This window comes from Seriola dumerili, unplaced genomic scaffold (genome assembly GCF_002260705.1).
Source record: "Seriola dumerili isolate Sdu_G_001 unplaced genomic scaffold, Sdu_1.0 BDQW01000003.1, whole genome shotgun sequence".
Taxonomy (NCBI): Eukaryota; Metazoa; Chordata; class Actinopteri; order Carangiformes; family Carangidae; genus Seriola; species Seriola dumerili.
In genome coordinates this window covers 629,800-654,337 of record NW_019174258.1, presented here as the reverse complement: position 1 = coordinate 654,337, position 24,538 = coordinate 629,800, and the positions used below count along the sequence as shown (strand labels likewise).

General features: G+C 38.5%; 2 protein-coding genes across 3 annotated transcripts in view; both read left to right on the top strand.

Moving 5' to 3' along the window:
* Positions 1-106: 106 nt before the first annotated feature.
* ap1g1 (adaptor related protein complex 1 gamma 1 subunit) lies at positions 107-21,140 on the top strand. Of its 2 annotated transcripts, XM_022739829.1 has the most exons (24): positions 107-198; positions 5,728-5,931; positions 6,054-6,178; positions 6,480-6,621; positions 6,800-6,896; positions 8,540-8,616; positions 9,034-9,042; positions 10,461-10,556; positions 11,005-11,085; positions 11,165-11,263; positions 11,353-11,408; positions 11,507-11,620; positions 11,730-11,870; positions 12,382-12,436; positions 12,646-12,768; positions 12,900-12,989; positions 13,121-13,245; positions 13,361-13,465; positions 13,603-13,744; positions 14,036-14,162; positions 14,738-14,848; positions 15,039-15,199; positions 16,208-16,306; positions 16,451-21,140. In XM_022739829.1, the coding sequence occupies exons 2-24, from the start codon at positions 5,731-5,733 to the stop codon at positions 16,550-16,552; spliced, it is 2,478 nt and encodes an 825-aa protein (XP_022595550.1). In that variant the 5' UTR covers positions 107-198; positions 5,728-5,730; the 3' UTR covers positions 16,553-21,140. The 2 variants fall into 2 exon arrangements, with proteins under 2 accessions (XP_022595550.1, XP_022595560.1); XM_022739839.1 differs by lacking the exon at positions 9,034-9,042.
* Positions 21,141-23,644: 2,504 nt separating this feature from the next.
* Positions 23,645-24,538, top strand: part of phlpp2 (PH domain and leucine rich repeat protein phosphatase 2) — a 39,642-nt gene continuing 38,748 nt past the window's right edge. Inside the window, exon 1 of the mRNA XM_022743956.1 lies at positions 23,645-23,966. Within this exon, the coding sequence (XP_022599677.1) occupies positions 23,754-23,966 (213 nt within the window). The 5' untranslated portion in view covers positions 23,645-23,753. The remainder of the gene's footprint in view (positions 23,967-24,538) is intronic.

Sequence of the window (24,538 nt, the reverse complement as noted above, 5' to 3'; positions counted from 1 at the left end):
ACGTTGGTGATGAGGTTGAGCTCGGTGCGACAGCCAGTCCGCGCTTCTTTCACAAACCTCTGGGATATGTCAGTGTAACCCTCCGCCTGCGGTAGATGTGCTGAGGCTGGAGTAGCCACCATTTTGCATGTCTAGTGTGTTCCTCCCTCCATTGCTAATAGAGACGATTCCAGTCATTTTCTGGCATCACTACGGCTAGTAAGTATCTTTTAAGAATAATATGTCGGCATAAATGTATGAAAATGTCTTTACGTGTGAGTAATCACCAGTGGTTTGGTTGTATCTACGTTGACAACTCTCACTGTGGCGCTGCATAGGAAGTCGCAGCCTTCAGTGCACCGGGGTTGTGCCTGTCAGCAGCTAAGTTAGCTAGCATGATTAGCATACCCTTTTAGCTGTAGCCTGGCTAACTACCTGCTGTGCTAGGGATGTATAGCTCCATAGCCATTTATGTTGTTTGGTCGCCCATTAAGTCATAATCGTCGTGACAACGCGCAATGCTGAATTGATGTTTTATATCTTTCTAGCAAGGTAATGCAAGTGCTACTTTCTTATCAGTTGTAATAGTATTCGGATTAAGTAATACAGAAACAAACGAGTGGCCAGGTAGCAAGCTAACGCCACAGAGGACTCGCTAGCTTGATAATCCAAATGCTTCAAGAAGGCCTGAACTGCATCATGTCCTGATCAATCGGCGATCAGATTCAGGTGTCATGCCCAGCCTGTAATGGCCTCTGGTTTCAGTTCGACAATACTGTCCAATGCTGTTGACTTTCAAACTTTCATTTCACTAAATAATGTCAGCCAAGGTGACGGTACTGCTGAGGTGTCATCCTGATATGTTGCCCTTTCTCTGAAAATACGAGTGTGTACCAGTGTTAGCTCATCGTTAGCTGACTTTTGCTAGGTGTAATATGCGTTAGCTAAGTTACACTAAGCATTTGATGTTTGGCTGTAAGCCTCGTAATGACATCAGACTTTCCTAACATTTGACAAATTGTAAACATTTCAGTCGTTAGTCAACATTGCATGTGGATACAACTGAAGCCAACGATAGATAGCTTCATGTGTTAAAGACGTTGATTGATTTTTGCTTTAGTTTCCTAAGTTATAGTCTCAACATTTTAATCAAGAAGGTAGCAAAGATACACACATTTTAATAATGCATATATCTAGTCTGAGGAACACCCGTTTTGTGGAACATTTAGTAGGTTAACGTTAAGGAAGTCAGCTGTAAGTAGGAAGCAAGCAAATGAGTGACGTACAATGTAGGTGATTCCTGTACATCTTCGTCAGATCCCTTTTTATGTGAACGATTTATGCATTGCCTTTCCGAAATATCAACTACCTCACTACTATTCACTGTTTGAAATGTGACAGTTATCTAACATTTACCTATGTTGAAGTCCAAGATTCAACAGAATCCAGAGTTCTCCTTCTGTGTTGAATAATTCAGTATCATAACATGATGACCTGTTAAGCTTGAAACAATACAGCTATGACCTTAATTAAAACCACTTCACCTTTACCTCTGCTGACAGTGGCATTGTGACTAACTTAGTGGCATAATGGCAGGTGCATCAAGTAGAGCTTTATTTCCAGTGGGTGTTAGCATTTAGTGTTTTCTTTTTGACATTTTGCATTTAAATATCCACACTTTGCTAGTGATCCATTCATAGTATAAAGTGAGCATTGCCATTGTCTTGGTAGCACATTTGATATTTAACATACACCCTCACAGCAGCAGAAGCCCCATAATGGTGGTGGAGAAAGTACTGTAGAAGCATTAGTAGTAGAATTGGTTGTTTTGAAAGCTTTGCCTGCTGGCTAGTTTGCAGCCCAACAAAGCCAAATAAATAACTGTTTGTATAAGTTAACTGAGCCAGTATCTTGGAGGTAAAAAGATGAGCACTAAGGACATGAACTTTTGTTTGCACACAGCTAGTTCTTCATTGGACCTCCATGATGCCACCATCAGTTGTCGACTGGAGACCTGTTGTGCAACTGGAGAGCCTCTACAGGTTCACCTATTAATTCAAATGAGAGCCAAATAGTTAGAATTTAGCTCAGTAATGGCTCTCTGCTGTTTCTGCTGATCACCAGGGTTTGAGCACATTCTTCAAGAAATTTCTCATACATTTAACAGTGTCTTCAACAGATTGAGAATTTATATGTGGTAGTGGACACTGGTTGGAGGAGGAATGTGGGGCGACTGCAAACAGTGTTGTATTCATGAGCTAACTAATGTTTACACATGAATGTTAACAATGTGGCAGTTTTTTTCAATCTGTCTGTACTCCACCTAGATGTTTGAAAAGAAGAAATTATAAAATTAAAAACAATTAAACCTCCAAACTCTAATTGGGTGGGCCACCCAAAAATGTATACATGTGAAACACTGGTCATCATATTTTGACTATCAAATACATTTTATATCCTCTACTAAGGTGCAGGACTCAACATTTGAATGTGCATTAACGAAGCAAAGTATAGATGGAAAACATAAAAGCTGACTCACTACCTGTTTTCTATAATTTTGCTTGTTGTTTGCTTGCATGCTTGTTCTTCAGCATTGTGTGTTTATGCAGTTTTTTCAATTCTTTGTGGCTATGCAGAGCTGATCACTTAGAGTTGGTGAAATAAGAAGGAACAGAGTGGTCTGCTTTGATGGTGTTTATAACATCTGTGTACATAGCTGAGCACATACAGAAAATGAAGAGAAAAAGTGAAGGTTATAACAGCCTGTCAAATTGAGAAGGGAGAATGCTTCTCCCCAGTGGTAGCTCTGTATATTTTTCATCTTGCAGCCATCTGATGGTCTTTTTTTATCTCGTTTAACTGTGCAATTCTTACCCGACAAAGACAGTAGCAGTGGAGCTTACATCTGTGCTTTGAATTCTTCACCACACAATCCTCATGGCATACAGTAGTCTAATGTAAAACCCCCTTTAACTGTGTTTTATCTCCTGATGTTTCTAGTATGCCTTCTCAGGCTCGACAGGTTGGCTGCTCCCTGTGGTAAAAGGGAGGTGTGGAATGCTTTTTGCTTGTTGCTGGTTGTCAGGCTCTGAAGGCTAATCTAGACTGAGTCTCCAAATCTCATGAGAGGAAAAGCTTGTTATCAACATTTCAGAATACATGTAAAGTACACCTATATAGCAAAGATGTGTTTATGATATTGTATTGAGTTTTTTTGTTAGTTTTGTTTTGAGTAAATGACCCATAGTGTTAGTCAGGTTGCTGCGGGCATTTTGTCATGGCACATTTTAGATGAGATCTGTGCTTTCCTTTTTTTATTTAATTTATTTTATGTTTTTCCAACTTTTTTGCAGACCTGCAGCTTTTGCCATTGTAAATCTTGGGTCAGATATCCTCAGGTTTACTTAGTAGTTTTGTCTGACACATCTATATGGGCTGTACTGATGTCGTCTGTGTGGTTACCACCTTAACTGTTCTGCCATATGTATATGGCAGAACAGTTGCCTTTCCATCTTTGTAGTAAGGCTGAATGAAGCTGACCTTGGTGATTGAACCTAATGCTATTGCTGCCCAACTATTGAATATGCTCGCAGCTCGCCCATCCTATAGTCTTTCTAATCAAACTACGATGTATGCAACCCCTCTTTATAAGTTTTGTTTGTTTTTTTTTTTTAAGCCAAAGAGACTTTCGCTTCCCAGAAATAGTAATAAAAGTTATGGCAATTATGGATAATACAAAATATGTTGTGTTTTAATTGTAGTTGAATGTGCCGTTATACTGCAACTGCAAGAATGAGGAACTGTAATTTAATCAGCTCTCAGCAGAGGCTGGATTTACTTTCTTTAATGTGTACACTTTTGATTATAAGCACAGCAAGAGCCCAACACTAGGTCCATTCAGCTCAGGTAATTTAAATGGTGTTAAGACAGACAGTAGATCTCTAGCTTTATTAAAGTGTGGCCTTGCCTGACCACCCTCGCCATTCCTTTAAGATCAAGTGAATTCTTAGATTCTCTACAAACCAACACTTCATTCAACAAAAGATGTCCTCATTCTCTTTATATCTCGATCCTTATTTTCCTGAGTAGACTGGCATAGTTTCAAAGAATTTAATTTGATCCTGTCAGCAGTAGTTAATGATAAGAAAAAGAAAAAAGTTTTTCCATTGGGCCTTCAGGTAAAAATACTGCAACCTCCACAGTATACAGGTTTAAAAAGAGGACTCGGGAGCAACCAGGTATGTCAAACAGATTTAAAGTTGATGTTAGGTTAATTTAAAGCTCGTTCTTCAGTCACCTTAATGCTCAGGCAATGTTCGGAGTTTGTCATGTGGGAACAGGAGCTGGAGTTGATTTTCCATGAAAGGTGCTGTGGCAATTAGCCAGCTCAAGACCTAGTAATGGCAGGGGTTTAGTGAGAACAGAGGCAGTAACATTACTGGACAAATGCTAATAACACACTTGTTATGTGTAACAGTTTAACAGAGCCACAAGACATCTGTTTTTGGTGTTACACTTCATATAGTATCACCTGGTAGTACCACTGAAAATCATAGGGAAAAAAAAAAAATCTTGCCCGCAACGCATCTAACATCCCCTTGGAAGTTTTTCCACTGATGCTTAGCATGACAGCAATACATATGTTATTAAGGTAGCCAGGGTGTAGTACATGTCTAGGGGGAATGGAATCCTCTACCTTACTTGGATAATAAAACAGCAGACAGAATATGACTTCTAACCATCTTTGGATGGCTTGTCAGTTAAGGTTATAGACATGCTTTTAATACACTGGACTTCAAGTACTTATCAGTGTAGGCTCACATTTTCAAGAATTACATTATTCACGAGAAAAGTTGTATATCAGCAATGTCATCCACTAGTTTACTCGTCCTACGATTCGATTTTTTTAAGGTCTTTGCTCTGTCCAAATCCACCTCAGGACTGGGTACATACGTGGAGAAAATGGATTTGCTCGACAAGTAATTGCCATTGTTTCTGTTGCTGGAGCAGCATAATTATGTACCTCTTGTTGTCAGATAAAGGGCTTCCATGACATGGGAGACAAAATGTACCACTTTCTATGTAGAGGGGCCAACATTAGTAACTACATTTTTCTTCTTTTTTTTCTTTTTCTTTTTTTAAAATTCAAAGGTAATATTCACAGCCTCCCTAAACAAATGGGAATATTATTATATATTGGAATATATTTTTCTCAAAAAAATTTTTTTGTGTCAACTACATTTATTTAGTGAGAACATAACCTTTCAGTTTGAATCTCCTCAAATTTGCTCTAACAATATGACAGATGCTGTCTTGCTTATTTAGAAAAATGGAATTGGCTTGCTTTCATAGTTCTTGCAATTGTCTTTATCTGCAGTTCTTTTTAAATTCAGTTTTGATGTTTTCTTGCAGTGTTTTATATCACCTCTTTTTTGTTTTTTTTTTCCAAGATACTCATATTAGATTGTTGTTGGTGAAACTCAACTGCTCAACTCAAATGTTTCATTTCACACAAATGAACACCTTGTCATGCTCAGTTAAAGAGTTTGTTCATCTTCAATGAGAAATGATTTTCCTATTTTAGAGAATTACATCAACCAGATAGGACAGCTTCAACTCATGTCATTACCGTCTATCTATCTATCAATTTTTATTAGAAGTGTAGCTTTTCTGCTTTGATGTGGTCTAGTCTCGTTCCAACCCTGTAGCTATAGATGCCAACCTGTTTCTTTTCTTCATGTTTTCCAGAGAATGCCAGCTCCGATCAGACTGCGGGAGCTGATCCGGACTATCCGGACAGCACGGACCCAGGCAGAGGAGCGTGAGATGATCCAGAAAGAGTGTGCTGCTATCCGCTCGTCCTTTAGAGAGGAAGACAATACATACCGTTGCAGAAATGTGGCAAAGCTACTTTATATGCACATGCTGGGCTACCCAGCACACTTTGGGCAGGTATGTTTGATGATGGTGGGAGGATGACTTGGAGGGCAAAATGTCTTGGAAAAGCTTGTTAGATTTATTGTAACAACGCTCCTACCCTGGATAGTTTTGTGACATTATGAATTGTTTTCCAGCTGGAGTGTCTGAAGTTGATTGCGTCCCAGAAGTTCACTGACAAACGGATAGGTTATTTGGGAGCTATGCTGCTGTTGGATGAGAGGCAGGACGTCCACCTACTAATGACAAATTGCATTAAGAAGTAAGTGGAGGCAAGATCTCACGTAATACATTTAATATTCGGCTTTTAAGATGTTGCTTGTTTGCAATTGACAGGCACAGTGATTTGTTCTTGATGGCAATTTGGGTACAACCCCAAAACCTACTTTGCCTGCTGCTGAAACTTTGTCATAACCTTTTGTTCTTGTTTACAATAACTGTTTTGCGTGCTTTCTACCTTGCATTCCTATCCCTGTATATTGTAGCCTTCAAACTTGTTTCTTGTATATATTCTTGTCTGTTTCCGTTTCCGTGGCTTATTCAACTCTCCTCTCTCAAACCAGTGACTTGAATCACAGCACACAATACGTGCAGGGCCTGGCTTTGTGCACTTTGGGCTGCATGGGTTCCTCAGAAATGTGTCGTGACCTGGCAGGGGAGGTAGAGAAACTGCTCAAAACATCTAACTCCTACTTGAGGAAAAAAGTAAGCCTCATTGTTGTCATGTTTATATTAATACTTGAAGGATCTAAAATCTATGTTGGACCATGAACGAAAATGTAGGCATGTATGCAGTTGCATTTTACTCTTTAAGTTGAAATATTGTGTTAAAGGTTGGACTGTTTCTTCATTGATTGTCTTATGTGTAAATATTTGTTGACAGGCGGCATTGTGTGCAGTTCATGTCATCAGGAAGGTTCCCGAACTCATGGAAATGTTCCTTCCAGCCACAAAAAACCTGCTGAGCGAGAAGAATCATGGTAAGTGTAAATGGTTTGTCAGGACGGAGGTTCTGGCTCCTGGGAAAATATGCTTGTCCTACACAAATGCAGACTTTGTCCTATTTCCTGACACTCACAGTGCTTTTCTCACAACAGCTGGACAGCTCATGTCCTTTGCAGAGGAGAGTGGAATTAATGAGTCTGTCATAAACCCCAGGGCTTGTGTGTCCCCCACATAAGGGAGATATGCTACAAGAAGAGTTTTTCTTATAACAGTGCTGAAATAACTTTATCTTCTTTGACATTGTGTGGCAGTTCAGTAGTGATTGCTTCAGATAAGACAACTTGAAAATATATTGCTATTTTTCTAGATCATGTATAAATAGAAAATGGTGTGACATGGCCATAATATATACAATTATGCACTATGCAACATTGTCAGAAATTACTCAGATAACTGGAAATTCACTTTTATCCAAAGACCAAACTTGCTCAGTGATGAACAAGTTCTTTTACTTGTACTAGTACTTTGAAAATGTAAGGTCAAAATGCCACTTAGTGAGTTTTCAATTTTTTTTAAAATGTGACAGTTATATTATTATGTGGCTTTATTATTATTTATGTGGCTTCAGAACTCACCCACCATTACTTTCCCCTACTGTCCCTAGGATAATGAGTTTTCAACCTTGTAACATTCAGATCAGGACCCCAGGAAATGATTAGCCTGTACAGATTTATGATGCTGTCGCCCGATGTCCTCTATTGTTAATCATCTCTATGCTAGTACAAAATATTTTTTGACATCGGACATGGCCTTCTGTGTGGTTTGTCAGCCCGCATACCTTTACAAAGAACTACCAGAGCAAAGCCTATATATTCATAAATGTCTGGTAATGTATGTAAATCTTGTTTTAATAACAACATGGCAGATATTTACCATGTCTGTCATTTGGTATATATAGTACGTAGATGTTATTAAAGCCCTCCCACAAAGATGAAATATTTTTGGGAACAAGTCTGTGTTCTAATGGCAGTAACACAGAACGTTCATTCATTTTAATAAGACTGCTGCATTGGCACAGAGTTGGTGTAGGGTTCTTGGCAGTTGAACCTGGCTCAACTTCTGATGCAACGCATCACATCATCCCACAATGTACTGTGTTGACCAATCAAATGGGTACAAGTGCATATTCTTGCTAGATTACTTCATAATGTGAACAAGAATTTCTGCTGTTAAAATCAAAAACATAGATGCAGATGATACAATAATTGTCACCATGATAACTTTTTATAGTTGTAAAATCTCTGTGCAGTACTTCAACTATGACAAGCGTTCAAGCTCATGGACGTATTATTCAGACTGACCCTCCTTACCAGCCTTGACAATGGGGCTGGTATTGTTTTCACTTTGTGTGTTTGTGTGTGTGTGAGTACACATATAATAATGTAGTAAGGGCGTCACGCCTTGTGTGATCTTGTTGCAACATGGTCTCTAGTTTTCATCGTATCATCAGCACCTATAACAATGGTACCCGCCAACCCAGTCCCTTGTGTTTTTTGTTTTTTTAACACAGGTCTGAATTTCCTTGTAACAAATGAGTGATGTAGATGTCAAAACTAGACAACCTCTTCTCAACACATTCATTAAAAATGAAAAACTTTTACTTTGTATATTTTCCCAGGTGTTCTCCATACATCAGTTGTCCTCCTCACTGAAATGTGTGAAAGAAGTCCTGACATGCTGGCCCACTTCAGAAAGGTACAAAGAGATCTTCTTCTCCAACTGACCATGAATGAATTACTTATGCATTTGTCTTAAGCTCATATCACATTTCATTCTCCTTTTGCGTACACATTTCTTTTTGATAAAGCTAAGTTAGTCAAACATGTTAAGCTTTTTAAGGTTTGGATTGCGCTACAGGTTTCCTCGACATTCAAAGTATGTCTCAATCTTTTATCTCCTACCACTGTCTTTTCCTCATGTATTTCAACTGCTGCTCTACCTCTCCTTCTCTAGGTGTATCAAAACTGTGCCAGAAGCACCACTCCTCATGTCCATGATCTAAACATTATTTTGAGCTCTCTGAAAGTGAATGATTTCCAGTTTCCCCTCCCTAACATCTACCTCATATTTTTTCTGTCATTTGTCTTTGTTACAATTCCTGCATTGTGTTAGAATGAGAAGGTAAGAGTACATTCTGATCTCATAGCTGGTGCATGCTGTAAATAGTAATCACTTCTCACAGTCACCTCAGTCGTAACCAAATTTGTGTTGAGTAATGTCATGTTGTGTTTAATTTATAATTTTGATTTCTTTAACTTGCACAGTGATCATTACTATGTCAGTGTTTTGAATATTATAAATGAGTTTTTGGTCCATTTGTCAGATACATTTTTCACAATTGTTTTGAGTGTCATTATTAGCCTAATATGCAACTCATTTGATAACTGTCTATTTACAAGCAGTTGGGTGGGTGTGTTTTCACATGATTGCCACAGGCGTTGTCACCAAGAACAAATGATTTTCACTGTGTCTGTGTCACTGTAAGAGGGTAGCTTATGTTTTATGTCAGTAACTGTCATAGGTCTGTATAATTGTGGAGAGGTGTTTTTCTGTCTTGAGCAAGAGTTAAAGGTTTGGCAAACGTATTAGGGTGTCATGTTAAGACAGAGGAGTTCAAAGGTTTAGATTTATTATTTTCTTTTTAAATCTCTGGCATTTTGGGTTGCTTGTTTGTCCTCATACCCACAGCAGAGTAGAAGATTTATATCAATTTCATCTCTGCATATTCTGTGTAGTGATCTGGTCTGAAAGGTGTCCAGTCTGGCACAGCCAAGAGACTGAAAGCTGGCCAACACAAAGCTACAAGTGAAAAAATAGGCCTTCTGACAACTCCAATCTAACATCTAAGAATTTCCAAGAACTGGGCAAGCGGTTTCATTGCTGCCAGTCTTTGTTGTATTTAGGAACACATCCTAGACCTATCTATCTCTGTACTGGGTGCAAAGTGATGAAAACGATACCCAATCTTCTAATTTAATGCTGGACAAGACAGCAAGCTGTTCACCAAAATATTGGAGTGTTCTTTTATGGTTACATTTTGATAACCTGCTTTGGAGGCACTGAGAGATCCAAATGGCGCAGATTAGAAAATTATTGAGATGAGAAATTCCTATCTTAATATAATTAATTTTTTGTTGGCACTGAATCAAATTGTAGTCTTAAATACACATCAGTTTATTTATCCATGTTCAGAAGTAACAGAAGTACTATGCAGATTTTACTTTCTCTCAAAGCCAAATGTTCTGTGATAATATTCTTCCACGATCAAGGGTTTGATTTTACAGCCTCAAAAATTTGACTATTAAATCACCTTATTTACTCTACGGCACTATTACTCCACTGCAATAAACAAAAATCCCAACCCCTTTGCTCTTGATGAGTTTGGCTGGCTGCCACCGTAAATGAGAAATGAATAGCTTTAAAAGTTAATGAGGAAACATGTTTTACAAATTTTGATGATGAAAAGTGGACAATTTGTGAGATCCACACAAATATTGTGACACCTCTTCTTTTGTCCTCTGTTGTTGATCTTTTTGTAGCTGGTTCCACAGTTGGTGAGAATCCTGAAGAACCTAATCATGTCTGGATACTCTCCTGAGCATGATGTGTCAGGCATAAGCGACCCTTTCCTGCAGGTAAATCTCCCTCTTTCTTGATGCAGATGCTCTGTACTTCAAGTGCAGGTTTCGATTTGGCCCGATGCTTGTGTCATACCATACCATGAGCAATCAGAACTACTGATGATCGAATGAACCCATTAACTATATTGCATTAGGAGATAAATATTTAAAGTTGTTGTGTCATTTAAAAAAAAGCTGAAATTGTTCTGATGTTTGTGGCAATAAAAATTTGACAGTGAGATAAAAGATTCAAAAACAATTGAAGCATGAGTTGGCACAACTACAGCTAAAGCAGGCTACATGTATTGTATGTTGTGCCACTGGGGAAAAAAGCAAATGACAGCAGATCAGCAGCAAACAAGAACTGGGGCAAGAGAGCCCAGAATTTACCTGTGGGGATCAATAAAGTGCATCAGATTTGTCAAATAAACTGACAATTTGGACTTTTTCTTTCTTTTCTTAGGTGCGGATATTGAGACTACTGCGAATTTTAGGCAAGAGTGATGATGACTCCAGTGAAGCAATGAATGACATTCTTGCACAGGTTAGAAATTATACTTAGTCATTGCTTTCACTTCAAACTCATGGGTTATTGTTATTCTGACATGTGTGTATACTTGCAGGTTGCAACAAACACAGAGACAAGTAAAAATGTAGGCAATGCAATCCTGTATGAGACTGTACTGACAATAATGGACATCAAGTCTGAAAGTGGACTGAGGGTGAGTTGATTTGATTTAAGGAAAACTTGGTAAGAGCATTTTAGAAATATTTTTTTCCTGCTTAAATGATTCTTTCTTTCTCTTTTCAGGTTTTGGCCATTAACATACTAGGTCGCTTCCTTCTTAACAATGACAAAAATATAAGGTAATTAATTCACTCACCGTATTTGACCTTGCAGCGATTGAGACATCCAAAATGTTATGAATTCCTGTTGACATTTCTAATCATACTCATTATTCCAGATACGTGGCATTGACATCCCTACTAAAGACGGTACAGACAGACCACAATGCAGTGCAGAGGCATCGGAGCACCATTGTGGATTGTTTAAAAGACTTGGATGTGTCCATCAAGAGGTGACTCACAATGTTTACACTGCACACATTCCTTTAATTAGAATTTTACATTTCTTATTATTCAGCCATGCTGTTTCTGACCTTGGTCTATTTTTTCATTGCTGTCTAGACGTGCAATGGAACTGAGCTTCGCCCTGGTGAACGGCAACAACATTCGAGGCATGATGAAAGAGCTGCTCTACTTCCTGGACTCCTGTGACCCAGAATTCAAAGCAGACTGTGCATCAGGGGTCTTTTTAGCTGCAGAGAAGTATGGCACTGGCACACAGACATCACTACATATTGTAACTGCACTCAACTGCTTTGTAGTAATGTGATAACACATCCTGTGTGACCTTGTCATGGGCAAGGTTGTAAAAGAGATTTTAAGCCTTTCATTTTCCTTCTTAGTACTTCAAGCACAGAAGTCTAGGTTGATAGAACCTGTTAGAAGTAACCGTACCATGAATTAGGTACATGTAGACTAAATGTCAGTCTGTGAAGAGGGAATAAAATCCACCCGTTGCTGCTTTACAGAATACAACATAAAACGTACGCTGATATATGAAGTTTGTTTGTGCTATCACAGTGGGCAGGGGATGGCTTCTGCTGAAATGCTGTATGATGATAAAATGAGTGATCCATCGTCTGACAGACTATGTTGATACCATTTATATTCTGACAGCATTTGTCTCCTGGCTGTTTAGAGTTTAGATAACATGTTGATAAATTATTCTTCAATCATTTTTCTGGGACTAATCAAAGTATTCTTTATGCTACAGGTATGCCCCTTCGAAAAGATGGCACATAGACACCATAATGAGAGTCCTGACAACAGTACGTACATTACATTTGAATTTGGATTTGATTATTATTAATAATAATAATAATAATAATAATTCAGCTATTACCTGTGACAAATGGTCTCACTGAATCTGGTAAGAGACCTCCTTAGCCAACATTGCTTTCCTTTTTACTGCAAATCTATAAATTTATATTTAAGATTAATTTCCATTTCCCCTTGGCATCTCTGGTCATCCTTACAGGCAGGGAGCTATGTGCGAGACGATTCTGTTCCCAACCTCATCCAGCTCATCACCAACAGTGTGGAGATGCATGCCTACACAGTACAGAGACTCTACAAAGCACTGCTGGATGACATCTCACAGGTCAGAGCAGTTCTGGTTTGGGTCATGATTAGATTTGGGACATCTCCCATCTTTGAAGCCTACAGTCATAGATTTGATTATCTAAGGCACTGAGTGCATCAGAGTTTGACTTGTTTCCCTGTGCTCTGTAGCAACCTCTAGTGCAGGTGGCGTCCTGGTGCATAGGAGAGTACGGGGACCTGCTAGTATCCGGACAGTGTGAGGAAGAGGAGCCCATCCAGGTACACCTGGAAGAATCCCAGCCAAATACCACACATATACACACAAACACGAATTGAAAACAAACCTCAAACCTGAGAGGAACAGTAGGTCATAAGATGTTGTGTTTTTCTTCTCTTCCTTTTGAATTAAGGTGACTGAGGATGAAGTTCTGGATGTGCTGGAAGGCCTCCTGGTGTCCAACCTGTCCACACCTGTGACCCGGGGTTATGCACTAACTGCCATCATGAAGCTGTCTACTCGTTTCAGCAGTGTTAAGTGAGTAATGGCCTTTTACACCTATTCTTTATTTTGAAGTGTTGCAAACATTTGTGTGCCAAGGTGATAAAGTTCATTAGCCATAATCAACGTCTCCCCTTTTACTTTGTTTCAGCCGAATCAAGAAGGTGGTTTCGATATATGGCAGTAGCATTGATGTGGAGCTTCAGCAGAGAGCTGTGGAGTACAATGCGCTTTTCAAGAAATACGACCACATGAGGTGAAACTGCATTACTTTTTTTTTTTTTTTTTTTTTTTTTTTTTTTTAACCAGAGATTACTATTACAACCACATCCTCATCAATGGTTGTCCATGTTTTGTCTCTCTCCTTATTCCTTGCTTGTTTCTTGACAATAGGCCAGCTCTCCTCGAGCGAATGCCCATTATGGAGAAAACCGCTACAAATGGCCCCACAGAGATTGTACAGACAAATGGGGAGACAGAGCCCTCTGCTGTGGAAGCAAAACATCCACCACCTGTCACCCAGCCAGCCAACCAGGTAAGGACAGTTTTAATCATTTTATTATAAAAAAAAAAAAAAAAAAAGTTGCCTAGATTAAATAGTTTGTTACGGTATAGAATTATTTTTAAAGGTTGAGACATAACTCTGGATAAGTGTCAGAAAATGGATGGTTTAATTTAAGTATACTGATAATTAATGATTCTTATTTACTACTTACTATTCTTATTTACTATTTGAATGTTTATTGTGTTATGATTAATTAATACGGTGTACACATAGATATACTGTGGTATTTTATCATGTATCCATGTTTTCCTTGTCCCCCAGGCTAATGATTTATTAGACTTGCTGGGTGGTAATGATGTGGTGCCAGTAATCCAGACCACAATGCCCACCAAGCCCGCTTCAGCTGGAGGAGAGCTGCTTGATCTGCTGGGTGACCTCTCGCTAAGTGGTAGGATGCTCTGTTTAAAGTGCTCTATTACCCCATTCAGAGTAAAGCAAGGACCTGGTATAAACAGTTGTTTGCTGCCAGTGTGAATGCGCTGTCCAACCTGTATCTGCTTTTAAACTAAACCTGCTGGTTTTGGTATTAAAAAAAAAAAAAAAAAAAAAAAAAAAGTGAACACACGTAACTATTGGATTACTTTTTCTTCTGCTTGAACATGATCAAAGTAAAGTACTACTTTAAAGCTCTAAAGTAGCTCCACATTGTTCATCATGTTGAATCTTAAGTAACAGATGAACTGTAGTTCCCATTTTTAATGTGGTTAAAGGTGACTGTTCTGTTAAACCCATAGCATTGTACAAAGTGTGGTACAAATGTGTGTTTGGACTTTGCGTGAATGCTGACAGCAACAACACAAGTTGGTAGCAGTTTGTCAGGAATGCTGCAATGTCACTCCAACTTCCTTGTAAATAACAAATCAACCTTTCTTTCATGAGAGGAGACGCATGGAAATTGTATATTTTTTAGTAGTATATCCATGTCTTTTTTTAAATCCCGGTGTGTTGCTTTCCCCTTCCCAGGAGGTCCAGCCCCTGCTCCTGCTCCTGCTCCCTCCGTGCCCACTTCCCAACCTTCTTTCCTCTTGGATGGCCTCTCCTCACAGCCCTTGTTTAATGACATTGCAGCTGCAGGTGAGAGTCTGTTGCTCTCCTTGCCCATCTGCTGCCAAATAAACAGTAGTTTGTGGTAGTAGTCTAATGTATTAGAGCACACAGTCATTTTATTTTTATTTCCTTGGATAACAATGATGCATTGAATTAAATGCTAATAACCATATGTCTAAATCTGTTGATGGTATGCTCCTCTGAAATCTCTATAAAGGTATCCCTCCTATGACGGCATACAACAAGAATGGTCTGAAAATAGAATTCACATTTGAGAGAGCTAACCCCAATCCAAACATTGCGGTCATCACCATCCATGCTTCCAACTCAACAGAGGCAGATATGACAGACTTTGTTTTTCAGGCTGCAGTACCAAAGGTAAGCAGGCACAGTCGGATACTGATTTTCAGTGGCTTAATTGCAACACATTGTATTGCACAATAGTGTTCATTACATGTTCATTACGTGTTCATTCATTGATGTAGTTTTACAATGTGAATGGCTTACAGTTTTCCACTGGTTTTACGCAGCAGATTTAATAACATACAATGCCACGAATGTGTAGATAATGGATGCAGAAACAGCACTGCTTATCTGTAAGCTAGTTGGTACTAGTGGAAATCAACCATTAATATACTAGTAGTGTCTTTGGCGTGCTATTTTCTGTTATCCACAGTAGTTTTAACTAGTTAAGTTATTCAGTTATTTAATTTCCTTTTTCTTTTCCTGTTAAATAATTTTTACAGAAATCTCCTGTTATCAGAGACTCTGTAAAAACCACCTCATTTGGTCAACTGTGTGTTTTCAAAGCTAGACTCAGTTACTCAAATTATTATTATTTCTCCATAGTTATATATTTTAAAAGTAATAGGTGATTTTATTGAGAAATTTTGTTAATACTACCAAGTCTCCTTGACCTTACAAGAATAATATACATTAAGTGCCCATATTCCAAAATTTGTACAACAAAACACAGGAAACTATGAAACATAAAAAAAACGCTTTAAACATGTATTTAAAGAAACTTTCTTACAATATCTTGGTTGACTAAGCCATTACAAGCCTTCAGTATTATGGCTTACCTGACAGCATTGATGCCATTCTGAGTCTGTGTTTGATTAGACAGAAAGATGGGCTATAAACAATTTTTGGCTGCCGTGATGGATTAGGCAACAAAATCATTGTTTGAGTGTTGTTTATTTGGCTGTACCACCTCTCTTACAATACACCTTATCTGATCAATAAACTTGAGAAGTGCAATAGAGTAATTTGAACTGAATATCTGTGGTCAGTAACCAATCAATAAGAGCATCTCTGTTTTATATTGCTGTAACGACCCCATTTCTCCACTGGTATCATTAATACTGTCCACTATCTGTTTTTCAGACATTCCAGCTGCAGCTCCTCTCCCCTAGCAGTAATGTTGTCCCAGCACTCAACCAGGGAACTGTCACACAGGTCATCAGAGTCCTCAACCCTCAGAAGGTGAGTTTTTCTTTCACAAATTGTCTTTGATTTGTTTGTTTTTGTGTCTTTTGAAGCACAAAGGACAAAAAGACCTGTGCAACCTTAAATGATTTACAAGATGTTCCTCTTTTTATAAACACAATCATCCTCATAAAATTTCAGCAACAGCTACGAATGAGGATCAAGCTGACGTACACCCACAAAGGTTCACCTGTGCAAGACCTGGCTGAGGTTAATAACTTCCCCCCTCAGTCCTGGCAGTGATGAGCTGCTTCTGTTGCTCTTAAATGCCCCACCAAGGGAACTATGAAAACGATTTTCCTTTCACCTCCCTCCTTTCTTCCAACGGATCCCCCTGTGACGTCACTGCAGACCGCTGCCCTCGAGTTGCATGGGAAGCAGCAGAGCATCTAACACAGGACAAAAATACAGATGTTACGAAGACCCTATTGACTATTGACAACACCAGAATAATTGGGAAAACATATCAATCAATGAACTTTCTCTTTTCTTTCTTAATTGGTTTCCATGATCTCTTTGCTTAGTAGTACTGTTTTCCACATACACCCTCCACCCAGCACCATTACCACCCACAAAAGCACATATGCACACCATTTACTGTGGTACACTTTACCACTCAAATCACTGTAGAGAAAAAGAATTGCCCACTATGAGCACTGCAGTAACCATAGTTTTACTTTTAATTTATAATTAATTAAAAATACAGTTGAAACATTTTTGCTCCATTGATATTCATGATTGGCTTTGCATTCAGACTTTTTATATGAACCTTCAGTCCTATGACGGCAGCAGAAAAAGCTTTGAAAGGTCTATTTAGTGCAGTCATAAACTTCTTGGATAACCCCTTTTTTTTGACCCTCCATATCTTGAGTGATATAACTTGTAAGAGAGTTGTATTCATTTTGAATTACATTAATTTGCTTAAAGCATGTTTGAGCATTGTTAGGATCACAATCACACCTTGACTCAAGCTCGGAGGGGATTTTCTGGTTCTGGTAGTAGATCTCTTTATCCTATGTTTCTATAGGAAGTAGTCTACATTTGTTTTGTCACAGTGATAAGAGCATGAACAGATCCAAGATGCCCCGTTTGATCACCTGTGGATAGTTACAGAGATCGTGCTCAGACTTTCTCACACAGCTCTCCTAAAATCATCTCATCTGTAGCTTTAGTTTTAGATGTGTATATTAAATTCAACGGTTAATTGCTTTGCATAGCTTGAGGATGTTCATTCATTAGGATGAATATAATCCAAGCCTGAAATTTATCTGAAGACAAGTTGATTGCATTTGTGTTGGGGATCTATGTTTAAACCTTTCCTGCATCTATGTCCTCACAGTCTAGCTTGCAATTTAGATACATTTCAGATTTGTTTAACCTGGTTGAACTTAGTCACCATGCACATACATGTAAATGAAGCTTGTTATGAATGTAGTTACATGCACTGAATGCTTTTTTTCCCTCAAGTCTTCTTTTTCATGGCTGTCTTCTTTGATGGGGACACTCATCTTATTGGCACTATTTTTGTGAAACTATGTTTTATTTCTGCAGTAATTTGACTTAATTATTTATGCCTGATATCAAAGTGATGTGCCTTTCTGACTTAGCTAGATAAAAGCCCCTGAACTATTGAGTTCTGTATGAGCTTTGTTTGTAAGTCTGCTTGTGTGCTGATTGTGTTTTCAATCTGAGAGAAACGGTTCTGATGGATTTGAATTGGTATATCACTTCATTCAGTAAGTTTTACTTTACTTTTCAATTGTGTATCTCATATAGTCACCCACTAATACTGACCTACCTGGATGTCTTTTTGTCTTAGTTTTGACAAAAAGTTAAATTATAGCTACACAATTCTGATCGTTTTTTTTCTCCCCTATGCTGTATGGTAGACTGTCCATTTAAAAATGCCTGTTGGATGTCAATAATGACGCGTCCTAAAAACAAAGCAAATCTCAAAGAATATGGCAGCTAATAGATGTAATCTTTTCATAAGCTGGCATCACGGTTTAAAGTGTTTTTAAAAAGTATAAATGTTCTACTGAAGTGAAATGTCAATAAGATTTCCCTCCCGTCAACAAACATTGAAGTGTGAGTTTGGATCACTTGGTGAGGTACTGGGACAGGTTGCTCTGTGGTGACTGTTAGTTTGATTTCTTGGCTCTGGTCTTCTCCAAATCAGAATTCTGACCATGCTGTTGGGGACAGTAACCTTAATACCTCACAATGTTCTCTCTTTCTGTTAACTTTCAGTGGCAGTAGATTGATAGCTTTGTTTAGTCATGAATTGCAATCAAGGGGAGCATCTGCATGAGAGAAACTAATGGTAGTTTGTACATCTCATTACTTAACAAGCTTAGCAGCCCTACAATGCTGTGTTGAGATCCTCAGATGTTCAATCAGGCTGTATACTTGTTTTCACTATGCTTCACTATCTTCTAACTTCTGTGACCAAATCAGAGAGACTATTAGCTTTGGAAATATTTTTGAGCTATGATATGTGTATATGGAGAAAATTATTTCAGTTTAACTTTTTTCTGTTGTTGACAAATGCTATATTGGCTTTTTTTTCTGTACATATTGAGGGCTTTTACAATTTTGTCTCTTGTACTATCTTTCATCCTTTTTTTAGATACCATTTTCTAAAAAATTCCAATTATTCACAATGTATATTGTCTAAATAGATCTAGTCAACATCAGTCTATTAAGACTTCCCTGTATCATCACTCATTCATTGTAAAAGATATATGATCTGCTGCCTGTACATTGTATATAGTTGTAAAACAAACAAAAGCTGATCAGATTAAATAAAACCCACATGAAGACTTAAATGATTAGCTAGGAAGTATAATTGTATGCATATATGTACAAAACAGAATCTTAAAAGGATGCAATTGAGCTGCATTTGATTTACTATTCTTCATACTTCATGATCAGATGTGTCATCTTTACTTCTTTTATGAAGATAGTTGGTGAGTCAGTAGGCTACTTGTTGGGGTTCCTTTGGATGTTGAGAAAAGGGTAGAATCTGTCTTAATAGATGCTGTCTGAAAAATGTACTGTACTACTGAGAAACCTAAGCACAGTGCTGCACAGCGGCAGAAGTGGCACCTTACTTCATCTGCTTCCCTGGCCCTTAAACATCTCATGTATACGTGCCCTCGTTTGAAGAGGAGCTGTAACTTTTCCCTTTAGCCTTTATGTGTGGTTTAGTGTTCTGCACTCTTGACAATTCACATCACCTAAACCTTGTACCTACAAATTGATTTGTGAAATGATGCCCCTTGGTCTTGGCGTGTTTGCTCTCATTTGTGGCGAGGTTACCTTTTTGTCTGCCATGTAGCACCTTCCAAAAAGCATCATGTCTCAACCAAGCAAGGCCACTTCTATTGCCACACAAGGAGGTTTTTAACCTCACTGATTTATTTTATCCCCTTATGGCCAGTAGGTTTAAATTGGAATACAGTTTTATCTGGACAAGAGCAGATACAAGTTTTTTGTGTCCGAAGTGGTTTCAGATGTGTATGTTGGAGCAGCAGTGTCCTTCCCTGGGTCTGAACAGCACGGGGCTTTCTTGGCTTCCTTTCTTGACTTTTGTCCCTTATCACTGATGTTATTTGCCTCTGCATGGCACACCTTTCAGCTTCACTTTGTAGTCTCTGATATGAATGGTGGGGCTGCAACACGTGTAAGATTAAACTGAGCCCTCACTAATTAGGTAGGATGAGGGAGGAAGGCAATGGATCAATTCTTTCTCTGTTGGGGTCTTTCTGATTTTGTCTTTTATGGAGCGCTGTTTCACCATCCCCTAAACAAACCTGGGACAAGCCTGTGCTACAAGCTAATAACCACAAGGGGGAGCTGTGCAAAATGGAAGGCTGACGGGATGGGAAAGGAAGTTTCATACATCTATTCCTGAATGTTTTGTTGGTGTTGTTTGTATTGTCTTATTCAACCAGTGTGTACCCTTGTTAATCACATCTGATCAGTTCTTTCAATGATACCGTAATTCATGCAGTTTTAAATGTACAAAAGGAAATGAATCCAACATAAGTGCTTTGGACAGTGTAACTTAAAAGGAAGATTGGAAACGGAAACAAGTACCCATCAGCGGTGTGATCAGCGTTTGAAGATATATTAGTGTGTGTGAGTGTGTGTGAGAGAGAGAAATAATCATGCTTGAGAGATGGTGTGTGACATGTCTTTTATCTAGATAGGACATGATTTTTTGGCTGCAATTTCAACTTTCAGCTTCTGAGCTGCATGTGAAAACCAGTGTAAATAATGTCATTTCTACTCTTGACCTGAGATTCTTTTTGAAATGCAAGAAAAATTCAAATTATAAAATCTGTCACACCACCTTCATGGGTCAGGACTAACATGTTTAAAAGGACATTGTTCAGATAGTGCTCACATTACTGTTAATGATTTTAAGAGGGTGTTGAAAGTGCACATCCATCATTTGAATTAATTGGAAAATTGATTTTTGTTTTTTATTAGTTGGCGTGAATTCAGTCTTGGAAGAGTATCTGAATTACCACCATGTTCATTTTCCCTGTTGAATCAAAAAAATACATCCATTGTATTTTGAAAACAAAATCTGTTTGTAACCCCCAGGCTTGTCCTGACTGTAAAAAACAACAAAAAAAAACAATATGGCATCTGATTTGTTGGGGGGAGGGTGGAGACATGAGGTTCACTTTTTCCAGTCACATTTGACATGTTGAACCCCAGTTCCATGGCTTCAAGGTGAGTGTGAATGTCAGACTGAAAGTATGAAATGATGATTAAAGATGAGAAGTTGTAAACTATTAAATGGGATATTTTCAATTTATGCTGTGTATTCTTGTCTTTGGGTTGGAGAAAATGATCAAGCGAATAAAAAGTCAAATAAAAATCTAGTTGAACTATGGTAGTTTGTTTTCTTGGTTTGGGGGTGTGGTGTAATAATCCTATCTATTCAAAATGAGTGTTGGGCTTTTTTGGGCTTGTTTTAGTGAAGACTAAAATGAGGACACATACCTTGAGACAATATAAATTTGTTAACTGAGATTTTGCTACACCAGTCATACCAAAGTGGCTCTCGCCTTTACCATTTTTAGGTTTAACAGACCATTGTCAACAGTGTTGCAAATTATTCAACGGGAATGCTCAGTGTTCACAATGGATTTCTACATGATTTTTGTATCAATCTGATGACGTTACCCTGATTTTTCAAGTATTAAAAGTTTTCTGCATCAGCCAGAAAATAGCTGTTTTATTCATAAGTTTCTCAGTTGATTTTACATAAACTACTATATTGAGATATACAGAGATATTGCAATATAAACTCATATACCCACCCCTAGTTCAACTGATTTTTTTTATTACATGATAGACTCTACCCTATAGTGTTTAATGAACAAATGTGTACACTGTAAATGTACACCATAATGATCAGTTATACTGAACTGTAATTTTTAAAAATTAATTTAAGATTACTATTAGGGCTAGGGTTGGTACATAAATTCACAAATGTTAAATGAACATCTAGCAGCCATGTAGTTTCTTTTAATCAGTGTCCAGTAGCGTCACAACAAGGTAGAAAAAAAATTGCGCAGGAAGAGCCCCTGTGGATTCAAACCGTTATCACCTTACAGTGTGATATACCGTGTAGGAGTGGGTCCCTGTGAAGACCTGAGGTTTAAGATTAAAAAATGTCAGTTGGCTTTTTTCACAGAAGACATTTTGACATATCATACGAAAAGCACAGGTGCAAATAATAAAATGAATGATGAATGAATTCCATTTAGCTGCTTCAGTTTCATGGTCCGGATGTGCTGGCTCACTGTCATGATTGAATACTTGAAGAGAACAAAGCCATCGTTAAGGTGATTAATAACACCTGCACTTTTCCTGCTGTGACAAGTCAGATGTCAGTGGTGTTCCTTTGCCGGGAATTCAGAATTAAAGTTAAGTATGAGCTGGTGTGTAGCTTGGAGTTCCTGCCACTTTTTGTGGCCCCTTCTCTTGTTGGGGCCTTTTGATCACCATTCATCTGCAAATGATGCAGCTGATTCTGAGAAAGAAGAAACGTGTCAATATGAAGTACGGCTACATCTAATGATTATTTTCATTTTCAGTTTATCTGGTGGTTATTTTCTTCATCAATCGTTTAGTTAATAATGTATCAGAAAATAGTGACAAATATTCATCCCAGTTTTTTATAGTTCAAGATGTTTCAAATGTTTTCAAATGTCTTGTTTTGCCCAACCAAACTCCAAACTGCAAAGATGTTCAGTTCAATATGATATACAACAGAGAAAAGAAGAAAATCTACATCTTATAACAGCATTTTTCCCCCCATTTTTGCATACAATTTACATTACGTTCTCCCAAACCCTCCCTCCCCAAGTTAGTGGTTGATAATTCATTTAGGAAATATACACCATGTTATCATAATATCAGCTGAAATATTGAAGGTGCACAGTGACCCTTTGACCCACTTGCCCACTTTACTGTGTTAATAATCCAGCCTTCATAGTTCTCTAATATGCTTTCTACAGATCTTCCACTGCACATCTGCTTGGCTGTTGTCAATAGTTGTTTGTGTCTCCAAAATGTTTTACCCACTGAAAAGCGTAAAAGAAATTCGTAAGAGTGCCAGTAAAATTAATAAGTAATAAGACTATAACCATAACAGCTGTTTTAGATGAAGCTACAGATACGAATTAAGCTGTTATGTCAAAGTTTATAATTACGTTGGTATTTGTAGATATTGTACAGTGAAACGTGTGCCTGTAAATCAATGCAAAAAGCAGGCTAACATTAAGCTAATAAGTTAAACGTTAGCTAATGTATGCTATTAGCAAACAGACTTAGCTTAGCTCTTCGTCTTTTTAAATAAGTAATTTAACTACAAGGATAGCCGACAGCTGAATGTAGTAAACCATTTTGCTAATGCTACATATTTCTGTTGTAATTTATCAGAACTTGCTAGCTGCTTTGAGGTTGTCAGGCTGCTAGAAGGGTCTATATATATATATAAACACATCTATATACATATATACACACGAACAAGTAATTTGCAAGTCCGTCCTGGTGCTCTACAACGCAGAAGGTATATGGTCAAACAAAAAACTATGAGTAGCAAAGCCTTACAAGGGCATATCTTGATTTTTCCGCGAAGGACCGTATCAAGTTGTCAAAGACTCTCCTTATGATTAATGTAAGAAGGCTCTCCCCTCAGAAAGGGGCAGTGGCTGTTGAATAATAAATATTCTGAACCCGCCCATTTAATGTTTATTGATCAGCTGCCCGGCAGGCCTATCTGACAGCAGTCAAGTTCAGTCTGGATATGGCGTCGCTGCACCGACACAGGATGCATTTTCACCTCTCCGTGGGAATTTGCCAGTCACGTACCGGGACGGCACTTCTTGGTTTTGGTCACTGTTAATACTGCACATCCATGGCGATGGAGGACGAAGACAATAATACAGCGGTCGTTGCGACTAACACCCAAACGGGCATCAAGAAAGGAGGTGATGTCGGAGATAACGGGACTTGCATAGACAGGCAGCCGGACACGGTGGTCCACCAAGCGGGGCTGAATCAGACTGCAGGTCGTGGCAGCCGCAGTGGTACGGGAGCTCATGCTGCAACGGGGATCCGAGTGCTAAAGGCAAGTCATAACGAGAGGATTTATTTTCATGTAATGCAGTAGGTGATTCAAACAGGACAAAGTGCCCGACAAAATATCTCTATATTGTGTTACATGTCAAGGGATTTCTTACATTGCAGTAGGTGATTCAAACGGGGCATGATAATTAAAACGCATCTTTGCAATATTATGTAATGGCTGTAATGTCAGGTGATTGATATTGTCTGGTTGATGATTGATCTGTGGATGATTGCCATTCAGTGAGGAATGTACCAGAGCCAATTAACAGCCACAAGCCACAAGCCACAAGCCACACACACACACACACACACGCACGCACGCACGCACGCACGCACACACACACACGCACGCACGCACGCACGCACGCACGCACACACACACACACACACACACACACACACACACACACACACACACACACACACACACTGTGGTGTGTTAGAGCTTTTAAGGCCCACCTCTGAACATTTTTTTTTTTTGACATTTTAGGGCAAGACACATATGTGTAATGATTTATAAGTCCCTGAAGTAGCGGCTCAAGGGGCAGCTATAGCCACACTCACAGAATATCA